This window comes from Anas acuta, chromosome 12 (assembly GCF_963932015.1).
Source record: "Anas acuta chromosome 12, bAnaAcu1.1, whole genome shotgun sequence".
NCBI lineage: Eukaryota > Metazoa > Chordata > Aves > Anseriformes > Anatidae > Anas > Anas acuta.
The window spans coordinates 6,035,310-6,050,098 of NC_088990.1; the positions used below are offsets into that span (position 1 = coordinate 6,035,310).

Consider the following 14,789-nt stretch of genomic DNA (forward strand, 5'->3'; position numbering starts at 1 on the left):
AAAAAAAGCACGAGAAAACATCTCTTTGTTTCTTTCTCATGGCATTTCTCCACTGCATTTTCATTTGGACAAAAAGAAAAGACCTTGAAAAATTGAAACAAAAGTCTCTCTCAGAGTTTTGGCAACGTGCTAAACCAGTGTGGTTCAGCAAGGTGTAGGGCAATACTAACATCCAAGACTGCATGGAGATTAGATCAGTGGCATGTCTCAACTGTGCCCAGAAGAAAATATCCAAAATAGCTTTTCATATACTACATTTTCATTGTATTCTGTTCTTAGTCCAGAGTTCAGATTCTGTTCAACATTTTCCTCTATCTCAAAAGGCAGACAGTCATATTAATTTCATTTTGGATCCATTTCTTTCTCCTCTCTGGGTACTTTTCCCCTGTCTCTGCTATTTGCAAAGACTGCTTAAATGTTCTCTCCAACTGTAGAAAAGGTGAGCAAATGTTGCAGCTTGGGCTAGGGTCCTAGAACGAACCTAAATTCAGAAAGATCAAATTTCTTCTATCACCCAAACATCTTTCACTACATAACTGATCTCACTCAAACTTCACCCAACGAATAGTCCTGATAGTTGTGTCTAAAATAAGTTACCTTTTTACTGTTAATATTTACCTATACTTATCTAAAAAGATAAACTATGGAATGCAAAAGAATATTAAAATTAAAAGTGAAAATACCTACAGGTTAGAACCTTGAAGAAACATTATCAATATAATTCCTTTATTAATGATTGTATATACAAATTCATGGAATACTGATGACTGCATTCTATGAAAGCTTATTAATAGCACACAACATACCGGGGCTCAATCAACAACCAAGACTGTCCATAACCACTTGATTAACATGAGGACACCAGCACCCACCCCACATGCTTCATTGTGCAAGGTTGCTATCAGAAAAAGTCACCATTTTTATCCCATGGGAATTTTTGATATTTGGGGCATTCCCATATTCTGAAGCAACTCAGAAAGACAAAATATCAATCTTTTAACAGAGCAATTCACACTTCCTTCTGTACTACAGTCTATACAGAACCATGTGAAGGAAATCATCAGCTGGAAGAAAAGCTAAATTCTTTGTGCACTTCAGACAGAGGCAACCTCTGGCAGTGCTTCAACTTGCCTTGCCTTCCTTCCAGCTGGAAGGAAACGTTCAGGTGCATGAGACTGCAGCACAGTCAAGGCCCAAAGTGCACCGGGTTCCTTTCAAGTGAATGAATATATTTGCTAAACTCTTCCCACAGATGTCCCCAGTAAAACAAATGTGACTAAACACAGTATTGATGTAGCCAGCCAATGCTAAATCTATTAAGCAACAACCTTCTGACCGCTTGGGAATTTTAATGAAATAGCGAAAGCTGAGATTGATATGACACAAAACACTGAGAAGACAGGACCCTTACGCAGCAAAGGGTGTTTTTTCATTGCTCTTGTCTCAAAGAAATATGGTTTAGTGGCTTTTTTTTTTACATTGATTTTAAGAAAACTTCACTCTGTATCCAGCTTTGATGCAGATTCAGTGTCATATATTGATGACCTGACAGAACAATGCTGGGTTAAACCTCTGTACATCAACACCCATGACGTGCGGAAAGGGTAATGGCTACTCTCCAAGGGTAATTCATCTGAAGCATTTGGGACCCCTGATATTCCTGCTTGAGCTCATTGCTGATGCACAATGTCATACCATTCACCCTGAATAACATAAAGCTGTCTTGTAATAGACACACACCTACTCTTATCAAAGGACATATTTCCCCAAGAAAAGATGAAAGCAAAGCACATATTTGATCCACCTGGACAAGAAGAAAGAGTTTTTTGTTTCTCCTCAGGCTTGTAATGTATGTTGATTAGATTTTTATACGAAAAATCTATTCATTCATCCCAAACTCTTTGCCCCAAACACTTCACTTTTAATAACCTTCTGTAGGATCCAAAGTAAAATGGAAATGTGGAATCTTGGCATAGGGTTGATGTCCAAAGACTAAATGTGTACAGAGCTGATTATTTGAAAGCAGACAGTCACGGGCTTTCAGGCAGCATGAAGAGATGTTGAAAGCCCCAGGAGCACAAGCCACTGAGGCCAGGATCTCAAGTGGTACTCAAAAAAAGACATTCCCCTGTCAATACAATTTTCAATGAGAAATACATGGTCAAAGCAGAATATTTCATTCCAGAAACATGGTGTCCTTTTCTCTGGAAGAGGTGTTTCTTTTCTTTTTGTTTGTGTTTTTTTTTTTTGTTTGTTTGTTTTTGTTTTTTTACCAGCATTCTAAAATTTCTGGTTCATGAGAGGGGTAAAAATCAGAACAGACAACCCCCTCCATAACTACCTGTGTGATAGAAGTGCAGCATTTTCACTGTTCTCTCAAACTCTAAAGCTTTCTCCTGCAAAAGGCCATACACTTATGGTCAAGTGCTAAGTAATCACAATTGGCAGCTGCCTGTTCTCTGAGTCCAGGCCATGTTTTAGATAATTTAGCTTGCAAAAGTCGTGCTAGTTGTTTTCACTGTATCATCGGCTGCCAACCTTGCTTGGCACTTGAAAACATTTCAGAGACCTCTTCCTGTTTTCTGAAAAAAAGGGTTACGGCTGAAGTCTAATCTGAGCTGATAATTCAGCAGATAAAAACATTCCAGTCTGCAATACAACTCTTCACTCAAAGGTCTACATAAAGATATTTGATATACCCTGCTTTCAAAATTATTGAAGCACATAAGCTTCCATGCCTCCACTAACTTGCAGCCTTCTAGGAGATAGGTGTCTCCTGAAGTAAAACAAAAAAGATGGAACCTTAAAAAGGGAAAACATGGTTGCTTTCAGTAAAATCTAGAGCACAAATGAACACAGAGATGGAAAGGACTTATCTGATAATTAGTTCAAGTCCCCTAAAACCTACAAGATCTCTAAACCTACTAAACCCCTTTCGTGAAGCAATGAAGTTTTTGCCTTTCTTCCCCATTTCCCAGTATCATCCTCATTTCTAACACAGAGGGCTGATCTGTTCAGTGGTGTATGCAGTCTTCCCTCTCATCACCCATTTTCTGAGAAAGCAACCTCTCTTGCCCAAAACTTAGGCAAGCCTGACTCTACAGGTCTCCTTTGGCAATACAGTGCTCCATTTTGTTGAAATGAGGTCTCTTATACATGCTTTAGAGGAGTATAGTAGTTTGACAAAGAAAGGCAGAAGAAAAAAATGCAACAGGTTGATTAACATGGAAAAGTAAGATGCAGTCCCTGGATTTGTAATTCATCTTCCTGAAATAGCAAAAGGCAAATCACTACTTCACTCTCTCTCTATCCCCCACCTACCTGCAAATAGAGAAAATTACAAATTCTGTGTAATGCTATCAAAATCAATGTGTCTGCAGCATATATTAGTAGAGCTGTATGAGAAGCAAAGCAAATAATGCAGTCATCCAATATTGTTTCATCATGCCAGTTAAAAGAATGTTAAGTTTTATTCATCACCTGACACTTTAAAGTTTTTCTTGTGTTGCCTAGTCTTTTTACATTTATTACTTGTTGCATACCATAAACCTACATCACAGTCAAGGGTGAATGGAAAGCATGAACCTAATATCACCATCCAAGAATTTTTGTGCATTAATATTATCTATGTCTTAATGTTAAAGTAATGATGAAAGTGTGTGCATGTTTGCAAAATGCCAGTGCAAGACTTCTGGACACATTTAAAGCAAAGTTCTCCATCAAATTAAACTCTTCATATCCCTTCAACATATAATCTACTCAAGGCTATTTTTTATTAAGAAAATGTAGTCATCCATGAACAATTCCTGAAGTAAACTTACTTCATGTGCTGACAGCTTACAACTCAAACTGATGCATTTTTTAGCTATATCAGGAGGACGGGGGAAAATGAACTTCTATTTTCAAAAGAGAATTTAGCCAAATATTTCACCTGACTACCAAAGAGGAATTAAACCTGTATGATTTGTGAGGCTTCTTTGAGTCTTTAACTATTGTTCTCTTTCAGTATATTTATCTAAATGGCTCAAAAGGATACATTCAAATTTATAGTGAAAATCACAACATACATTGAAATACCCATTTCAAGAAAAAGTGCTTAGAAAATTGCAATTCTCTGTCTGAGCAGAGTAAGTTAATAGGTGCAAAATGTTTTTAATCAGAAGCAGAGATATTTACACTAGATTTGACTGAAATAGAAGGCAGAGAAGTTTGGATGGGAAGGAAGAAAATCAGTTGGCAAGGGAAAGCATAAACAATTTTTATTTTTTTTTTGTCTCAAACTTTGGACAAAAAACCTATGCTGAATAGAGTTTGGACATTACCACACACATGCACTCCCCTCCTCTGCCTTGTTACATGCTTCCTAAGGGATACTTGACAAATGCCTATAAAATCAACAGAAAATCCAAATCTAACATCTTCTCACTGTGAGCCCACACAGCCTGCTGCCGATCATGCAGACCATTTGGCAAGCACTGGATCTGCAGGAGAGCAGCTGCTCCAGCCACTCTCTTCCAGTAACATCAGAGATATGAGGACTTTGGGAAAAATTAACAAAGTGATCAAAAATGGAATAAAAGATGTTAAGAGTTTTCCTCCCTGTAAACATCAAATCATCCTTCATGCCAAACTGACTTTAATATTGTTCTAAAACTGGAGATATTGACAACTGAAGCCACTAAAATAGATAAACAGTCTAAAATATCCCCAGCCTCAAAAAAAAAAAAAAAAAACAAAAAAAAGAAAACACACAGTACAAGGCACGGAGAGGAGTACTGCAGAGCACATGGCAGCTTAAACGCAGGTATGTTCACATCAAATGCACACATGTACCACACTGAACTGGCTTCTCCCCCATTGGAGACTCAGGCTGTTTTATAAAGTCCTAAAACAGAGGTTTTATTTTATTTTTAATTATTATTTTTTTTTTTTTTTTAAATTTACAGATTTACAGTGACTCCAGTCAGGCCACCATGCAGGTGTACTGGTGGGGTTAGCAGCTCTGCCTGGGACTGCTTTTCAAGTGCGGCACTGAGGCAACAAAATCTCAGTATTTATCCCACAGCCTCTCCTGCAGTTTACACATATCTTATCCCCAAATCCCAGGGTGCCCACATTCTGGACTCCAGAACAGCTCGGAAAGAGCACATGGTGGATGAAAATAAACACACTTTCCTGAGGAGATTCAGAAGCCACACTGCTTTTAACTTGCATGCACAAGATATATACATATTTAAACAAAATAATAACAAAACTGGAGCACATTACCTTATTTCTTTACCACTATAAAGCATTCTTTAATGTGGTATCATATTCTCTAAAATGGTTTAAGAGCTTTCTGGGCAGTTCATTATTTGTTTGGAAACACCAAATATTTGTAGTTCAACTTCCCTTCTCTGATCTTGATTGGCCTTACCTAAGCTGTGCCCATTTATTTCTCAGCTGACCCTGAGGGGCTTATATGGTCCACTTTGATTTAACGGGACTTTGCTTTCTCTCTAGAAATCTCCCATTTCTCCAGACACTGCAAGGATGGACCCCACTAACCTGTTACCACAATACAGCCTTTGCTGCAGCCGCCCACCTTTAAGACTCAAAAACTCTTGTCTTAAATATGAGATGTATACCAGCCTTTCTGCAGAGGTGAATATGCTTTCACAGGGATGCTTCTAAACAATACTGCAATTTTGTGCTCTATAATTTCAATCAGGATTCACCGGCAGCCTATTCAAGAGAGCTATTACCCACAGCATCACACTGTGCATTACCAAAAGGTTCACACTACTACATGCATCACTCACATCATGTTATACATTGCAAGCGTGAATGTTCGTACAGGGCTCGACACAGTACTCGCTGCATAAATACCTGTCACACCGCCTCCTCCCCATTGCGAACCATCTACAAAACGCTGATTCCTCAAAACTCAAGGGAAACCCCATGCTTGAGGTTAAACATGTGCTTACACAACAACTGGAATGATATGAACACAAGGGTCCCGTGAGGCCTTTCACCCCACCTAATTGATTTAACAAAAGCCAGAGTCTAGAAAGTTATTCCCAAACTTTACTGCAAAATTTACCAGAATCTTCTGTGATACTGCAAATACACACACAGACTTGTTTACATCCTCTTGATCTGGTTTACTTACTCTATTATTACCAGCCTTGTTCCAAATTAAATCAGTCTTACCGAACACAAAGCTGCTTTTCCCCATTTTTCTATTAATGTCTTTTAATGACCCTTTCATGTTCCCTTCTCTTTAGCCTGGCCTTTTTTGGCCATTTCTGAAAAAGCTTTAACTCTCCTTAATCTCCAGAGCAACCACTTTCCCCTGAGCTTGCTTTGTTTCCAGTTTTGATTTTATACTCCCATGGTAGCGTTCACTCTTCACATATTTGTTTACAGAACAAAAGCCACCAGTCTTTAAAAGCACTGTGGAGTAGAAAACACCCCTTTTAGGTAATTTTATTCAGCTGTGCCAATAACAACAGCTATCTCTAGTCAATCCTACTGTGATGTGCAATTACTTTCTTGGAGCAAAAAGAAGCAAGACAGAACAAAGGCATGCATAAAACGTTACCTTCGGAAGATGATGTGGAAACATACAGAACAACTCAATTATGTTTTCAGACCTATACAGCATATAGCACTGATGAAGTACAGACACTTCAGCAATTTTCTTTCCAATCAACCGAATTTCTACTAAAATGGGTTGGCAATGATTGTTACGTTAGGAAGGACTATAAACACTGCCAACTAAGGCACATATAGATCACAAAACCTGTTTATCCCCAAATCTGTGTTGCTTTGTACAGAGGGGAAAAGAAATGCAAGTTGCTCCCAATGTTTGAGTGATATACGTGGCAAAAGTAACTTACAGACAGCAAAGGGATGGCAACTTTTCCAAGAAAATCAGGGGGTTTATCTCCATCTTCATCAAATACTGTCACTTCCAGAACATCATGAATATCTTTAATAGGGCTGTAATGAAAAGCACAGACGAAAAATGATATTCGATATACATGCACAGTCTTCTCCACAAAGATCTGAGAACACTGTTTTACTAATTAAGTTTGTATTACCTTGGAGTATAAAACTAGCATTTAATTAAATTCCAAAAAATTGAATCAAATGATGGGTATTCCCCAAGCTTTCCCCTTGTGTCGTAGTCACATAACTAGGTGAAGAAAATAACAACTACCAGTGACATTTTCTGTGCACTGATGTAGATTTTAAGAGTGTAGAATTCCGCTCTCAAACAGAAAAAACTGGTCACCAAGATTATCCAGGGCTGAATTCAAAACTAGGCTTCAGGACAGTAAGTATACAAGAAAAATAATTCATGAAACAAACCTTATATAATTTCATTTGACTTGAGCTATTATTTTCCTCTTAACATACTAGCAAAACCAATTACTTAAAAAAATCTAACAACCTTAATTAAAGGCCAAACGTACAATATTTGTGTTCCATTCAGTGCAAACGCTTGACCAACGTGGCGGCAGGCACTCAATCCTGACTATTTATCAGATTGTTAATAAATCAGAGCCTCATTTGAGAAAAGTTATATGCATGCCTGAAAAATCCTGGGTAACCAGAGATGACTTATGAGATGCATTCATTATCTCTTTTCCTTTTCCCATGTGCTAGAATTAAAGAAAAAGGCACTTGGTATATAGTGCGTCTGTTATTTAACAGAGTGCAACCACTCTATCCAGAAGGCTATTTCAGAGCAGTTTTGCTCCTGGGCCCTCCGCTTGTGACACCATGTTGTGGGTTCTCGTGAAGCACAGTCAGGACCTAAAAGCCACCTGGTTGTCCCTCCAGCTAGCAGCCACAGCATGGTCTTCAACGTGACCTGCTGGTAGCAGCCAAACTACCATGATATGTGCTATTTACGAGACACTGTCATTAAATTACATCAAAAACCCCTTCCTTCAGCAACTGTCCATATTCCTCTACAAGCCATTACAATTTTCCACACAATATAGCTACCAGTGATATAAAATATTTCTTAAGATGTGCCATATAGGTAAGCGTGTTGCAGAAAATCTGAATACAGTGGGAAGGGCTCTCTGGTAGTACTGAATGCTCAAGCTGAAATGGATTCAGAACAATCCACTCTGCTCCAAAAGAAATCTAGATCATCAACAGCTTTTAAGGTGTTTGATCTCAATTAAAGAAAAGTCAAAAATCTGAACAGAGTTGTGAGCGCCTGACTGGCTCTGTGGATTTAGTGCTTAGAGTAGCTGTGCAACATCAGTAAGAAAGTTAGTGAAAGTCCACAGCTGACATTTCTGGGACCCTCAGGAAATACAGAAACAAAATGTTTCTTAAAAAAATTATTTTGGATTCTTAATAGGTTTATTTTATTGGCTGAACATCCAAAAAGTCTCATCTGTTGGCACAACCTCAGAATAAACAATGATGAGTGGAAGCTTCTTGAGAACAGACAGAGAAAGAAAAGGACTCCAAGAGACATGCATTCAGCTGCATGCATGAATTAAACAGAAATCCAGCAAAGTACTTCTATCAAAGGGATCAGATACTTTTTATTGCGTTCACATTCAGCTAAGTGTTTTGGAATGTTGTTTTTGCAAGAAGTCTGTGATTCTCAAACTGTTCTTCCAACGGACAGGTGTAAATGTCATAAATGTTCAACTGCTAGCCCTCACATTTGCCTTCTTTTCCACAGACTACTATAATCTTGGAGACATTTATCCCACTCAGCTATTCACAAAAATCTTTGTCAGCATAAGAGAAGACAAATTTCACTGCCAATAACTGTCACTTTTTGTTACTAATGAAGTCACCCTAAAAATGCACCCTTTAATTACCTTTAAAATCTAAGCTTCTTATTTGGGTTAAGCAATCTTTGACTAGTTTAAATTCATAAGATATAACAGGAACAACGTGAGCTCTAATTTTCTGCTTGCTTACAAATTAAATGAGGTATTTTACCATGGTTCAATGAAACATTTTATTTTAAATTATGGAAAATGTAGGCGTGAGTATCTGGTCTCCACTTTCTGTTATATTATCTCTTAGATCCAGATATGACTCCATTATGTCTAGTCATGATTCTTCCTATAAATATCACAGTAATTCTTCTTTTAATGACTTCTATTAATAAACTCCATGCAAGAACTAGTAAAAGGCAAATGCTTTAATTGAGTTATATTTGATATTTCTCCAACATCCTCTTCTGACTATGAAAAAATGACATATCTTAAACTTGACCTTTGTATTTTTCCAAAGTCAATAGCTTTTGTAGATAAACTGCTAACTGTTTGGCATTTCAGCATGTTTTCAAAACCAATCTACTTACAATGTGAAAACTTTGTTCCACTCTGGGTTGAGGTTCTTGTAAACAGTGTGTGTTTGAAGACTGTCATTTCCCAGCTCCAATACACAGAAAGGATCACTTTTACCTAAGGAAAGATCACAGTGAAATTAAAAATAAATAAATAAATAAATAAATAAATAAATAAATAAATAAATAATGGACCAGTTACTGTAGTTAGCATGCATACTCTTTCTTTGCAGTACAGCTGTGGAAGTGACTGACCAAATAAGAATAAGACCCATTACTACGATTGGAAACTGTCTCCCACTGTTGGAATGACTTGCTAAACAATATCACCAATGCATCTTCAGTCCTGGAAACAGTAACACTTACCTTATAATTCATTCAGGTGACTTCACTTGAATACTTGAAATATGAAGCTTACAGTGAATAATCTCTAAATCTTTATAGCAAGAAAAATCTGCTCTAGTTGATAACTACTCAGACAACATTATGAAAGCAGCACTGTCATCCTCACCCAGGTAAGTGCCAGGGCTTCAGTTACAGTTGTTTAATCCTCTGCTTAGAGTTTACGGTCTTCTCCAGTTGAACAGAGGATTAAGTACCCACACCATGAAAAAGAAGCACGGCATTGTGTCTGTATCAGCAGCATTTCGCAAGTCAGTTCAACATGAGCAAGTTCTTGAAGCTATGCATACCCTACACAGCATCACAGCTTAAATGAAACCCATCTACTGAAGAACCAACTGGAGAATTCAGGTGTGAACCAGGTAAAGAACTTAAAACAAACAAAAAAACAAAATCAAAACAAACTAGCTCTCAAAAGGAGAATGCTAGCATGGATGGAACCTGTTGTGATGAAGACATGTTTGCTAATTCGTTTTGGTTTTTTTTGATAACTCATTACATGAATTTCTAGCCTTCACAACTTAACACAGCTCAGCAGTTTCCAGCATGAACAGAGTTCCTTTTATCAGTGTGTCTGGCTCAACATCTGACTTAATCTCAACTTCAGTGTTCATGCATAACTCAGACACAGACACTCCAGCCTGACTTTCATGCGTGCAACTAAGTATGCCAGCAATGCAGGGATTTCGACAGCAGACAAAAAACAATATTTAAGCAAAAGCTTTTGTTTTCTTCATCTTTATTTTTGGTATTATTAATGCAGACATTTTAAGGTTCTTATAATAAGAAGAAGTTTATAGAATAAAATGGAATCTTTTCAGTATGTAAACAGTGGATATTAACTAGTCAATATTGGTAAACTTTAAAAACCATGTATATTACTAGAATCTATTTGTCTTCTCCCTTTCAGCTTACATGCCCATTCCCCAATAAGCAGCCCTTCAGAGAAACTGCTTGAAATGCAAACTGGTATATGCCAAAAACAATCCCACTGTATAATTTGGTATTCTGAATGCTATTTTTTGGTCAGTGAGCAAATGCAGTGTTTGAGAAGAACTCTCATGCGTACACAGCAAACATCCAACAAAGCAGAAAAAGTCATTTTCATGTCAACAAAACTATTATCTAGGAATATAAAAGTATGGAAGGCTCAGCCTGGGCTAGCTGTGGCTGAAGAGCTTCTACATATCTGCTATATCTCTGCACGGAATATCACCTAAAATTTACATCAAATGTTAAAGTATGGATTTTCAGAATCACTGTTCAGAATCAAAGCAGAAACTATGATTTTTTCTGATAACTATTATAACAGTAGGATAAGAACTTGCAATTAAAATCTGTAGTGCCAATATGTATTAACTGACAACAGAAACCCTAATCGCACCAAAGTCTAATATTTATTATGGGAGTAAATAACAAGCTATAAAGGTGGAATAACACTTCTCGTGAGATGACTGGTCTGCAGTTTACGTACCCTAGACCTGTGACCGCTGTGGGACAGGACAAGGAGGGAACTCCACCTGCTCAGATGGCTCTCCTGTTAACCCTTGGAAATCTTCACACCCCTTGTCATCTCCACAATTATTCCTTTATCAGATTTTTAGCTGGACTTTGAATTTACTTTTATCAATAACAATAAATCTGAGCAGTCTCCCTGGCAATGCAGGAAATATGGCACTGCTCTAGGAGGGCTCTATTATGGAAACCCGTAATTGCTGCACTAATCATTTATGAATGGCTCAGAACAGATAATTAATCTTTATGTCTCTCATTTCACGATCAGAAATTATGCTATTTTTACCTAAAATGGCTGCATCCTTTTGCAATTTGGTGGGTCTATTACAGCATAATACTAGGATATTTTCAGCACTGCCATTGAAAAACAATTTGTCATTTGCTTCATGAATCAGGCTCAAAGCCTGGGTTATTTTGAATATAATGACAGACTGAGTAACCTTTTACTTAAGCAGAATTTCATTCTCTGCTATGCACAAGGAATGTATGTCACATACTCCATATGAAAAGTCTTCGAATTGCAGAATCAGGAACCTGTGTGTGTCTTCCAATGTTCATTATCCACCCACATGCTCCTGTCGAAGTACTGAGGGAAAGGGGGCCAAATCCATCAACTGCATTGACTGCAACTGCATTAGCATCAGTCAAGTTTTCCAATCGCCCAGGCTCTGTTCTTTCCATCAACAGTGTCTGGATTGAAAATGCACCTATTTCTAGATGTCCCTAGCCTTGTCATTTGACAAAAGTTCTGCTTTGCTGTGATACAACATCTGCACAAACCACCTTTACTTATTGGCAGGGTTTTTTTGTTTTCAAATCAAGTTCTTCAGTTTTTAAAAATACTAGTATCTGCAGTAACCTTTTCTTCACATACAGGGCTAAGCAGTGAATTGAAACTGAAATAGTATCATGGTTAATAGTATCTTTGGTCCTTATTCTAGGAACAATGTTCTCCTATTTTGCATTTTCTCTCTAGCATCTTCCCTGCCTTTTTCAACAAGTTATCTTAAAAAAAAAAAAAAGAAAAAAAAAAGACTATGTCAGCAAATACACAACACACAATGTTGTGTCTGTGAATTATACGCTGCTGCAAAATACAGAGGGGAATTAAAAGGTCTCCAGAATCCTGGAGAAGATGATAAAAATAATAATATCAGGCAGTTGCTGCAGAGAAATAACAATTCTCTATCTCTTCCCCAGAGAAACAATATAAAATTGTATTTTTAAATGGTGTTAGTGTCCATTGCTGTCAGGACTAGGCACAATGTGAGGTAAAGCACAGTGGAAGATCTACCCTTTTCACAGAGTAAAAGCTGTGAAGATCATTCCAAATTGAAGCTTCAAACAAGCTCTAGGAGAAACCATCACACTCTTCCCCATTAATAGGGATCTCTCTGTATTCCCCCCAGCCCCCCAGGTGACAGCCTGCAGTGCCACCCAAACCCACACAGTCAGCATTGCGTCAGATGCCCCCAAAATCCTTCCCCTTATTCACAAACTCACAAGACACCCAACAAAACGTGAGGATGGTCCTGTGCAGGCATCATCACTTTACATAGTCACTTAGTTTACATATTGTCATTTGAAACTACAGAAGTGACCAATGCAACTTTGGCATTTCCCATAGCACAGTTATCATGGATAAAACCACAAAAAAAGTTCATGCTCACGCAAGCACTTTTTCTAGAGCTGGACTTGACAACCTGTATCAAGCTTTCCTTTTCCTGCTGCAAGGACTAAATGTGTTTTTGTTTCATTTGACACCATATTATTCCTACTGCAGTATACACAAGCTGGTGACATGCTGTGCCCACCAGCCACCGAGTCTCCTTGAACAAACAGTAGAAAACAGATGGCAGTATTCGATATACACCTCCTTAGGTGTAAATACAGGCAGCCTGAAACTTGCTGCGCTTCTGCAATGAGGCTTACAGGAAGTAAATCAAATCTCACAGCACCTACAGAGGAACATTTACTTCTGTTCCAACTATCTCATTTTGTATTTCAGAAAGTAGGCACACAGATGAGCCACTGTGTAATACAAATTTGATCAAGACATCCTAAGTTACTGGCCATGTCAATCAGATCCAAAGGGGAACCAGAACACCAACCAGTGGACCTTTCCCACATATTTGGGGAGTTAAAGTCAAAATCATTTGGTATCCCAGTTTCTTGGGGTTTCACATTGCAGAGAAGTGATCAGAAAATTTACTTTTCTACATTCAACTTACAGTACTGTACAAAGTGTAAATAACACTTAGGACATATTATTGCATCATATGCTGAAAAACAGAAATGGAATACCTGCAAAATCTGCTGCCAACAGGTCAACTGCCTTTAACACTTTAACTTGTAAGAAGCCAACATCCTTTATGTCCCGAAAGGAGTTCTTTATACACTGTTAAGAGGAAAGAATTTAGTTTAGGATGTGTATTTTTAATTCAGTAAGAAAAAAATTGATGAACTACTGAGAAACTTATATTTTTGTATTTATTGATATTTCTACATCATTTCTCACTGCAGAGCAACCATGTGTATCATGACAACCTAAGACAGCATCTCCTAAGGAGATTCATAGTTCACTTAAATTACACGTTAATTTTATAATGGAGATGGGAATGAGCCCTGCTTATTTATGGAAGTATTATGGAATTGGATTCGATGATCCTTATGGGTCCCTTCCAACACGGGAAATTCTATGATTCCATGATTCTATTATCTGTACATAAAATAAAAATAATAAAAAAATAGACATAGATCTGAAGAACTAGTAGAGGTTGAGAAGGTAGCACGCTCAATCAGGAGTTCTCAAACGTATTATCAACTTGTTTAAATTCATCATGCTCTTCTCTCTTCATGATATTCAGTCTCTCATTCCCCATGATAATCTCTTAATACAATTCAAGTTTTTACAATTCAAGTTTTCAAAGGAAAGCTTTAGTTTAAAACTCAACAAATACAAGCAGACAAATTGCTTGTCTATCTGCCCTGCCAATCTCCTTGTCATCCTAAACATAACTACTCCATGTAACAGTTTTCTCTGGTAGGAGACATTATTATGACTGGAAAATTCCCCCCCCCCCCCTCTTTTTTTGGCTGCAGTTTTAACTACTTTCAAGTATAAAGGGAAAAAAAAAAAAAGACAAAAAAATGGAAACTCACGTAACGCTGTGAAATCTGTTTTCTTTCACTGGGGTCTTCCAAAGGGCAGACACAGAGATCAGAGATGGACACTCCCGTGCATGGGGCAACAGCAATCAGCATTAGCAGGGACCCCGGATGTTTTTCCAGAGGCAGCTCTAAGCAATTGGTCTGCTTTATTGGCAGGGCAGTAATATCAACTTTGCACCTAGAACAACATTCCCAAAGGTTAATGAGTAAGAAAAGATAGGAAAAAATAAATTTAAATTAAAGATATAAAAAACATTTGATATTGATTTCAGTAGCAAGCAGGCATTAAAATCTTTGTGGTGCTAAGCAGCATTTTAAATATTGATGTGTGTATATAAAATTTGAATTGCTTGTTCAAGATCAAGAGAACTCAAGAAAAATAAAA

At 37.6% G+C, this 14,789-nt stretch overlaps 1 protein-coding gene across 17 annotated transcripts in view; it reads right to left on the reverse strand.

The window, feature by feature from the left end:
• MCTP2 (multiple C2 and transmembrane domain containing 2) overlaps positions 1 to 14,789 on the reverse strand; it is a 155,009-nt gene that overhangs the window by 51,284 nt on the left and 88,936 nt on the right. For all 17 annotated transcript variants that reach the window (XM_068695706.1, XM_068695708.1, XM_068695705.1 and 14 more), the window contains 4 exons: positions 14,396 to 14,582; positions 13,538 to 13,631; positions 9,332 to 9,434; positions 6,882 to 6,984 (listed from right to left, as the gene is read on the reverse strand). In XM_068695706.1, the coding sequence (XP_068551807.1) occupies positions 6,882 to 6,984; positions 9,332 to 9,434; positions 13,538 to 13,631; positions 14,396 to 14,582 (487 nt within the window). The remainder of the gene's footprint in view (positions 1 to 6,881; positions 6,985 to 9,331; positions 9,435 to 13,537; positions 13,632 to 14,395; positions 14,583 to 14,789) is intronic.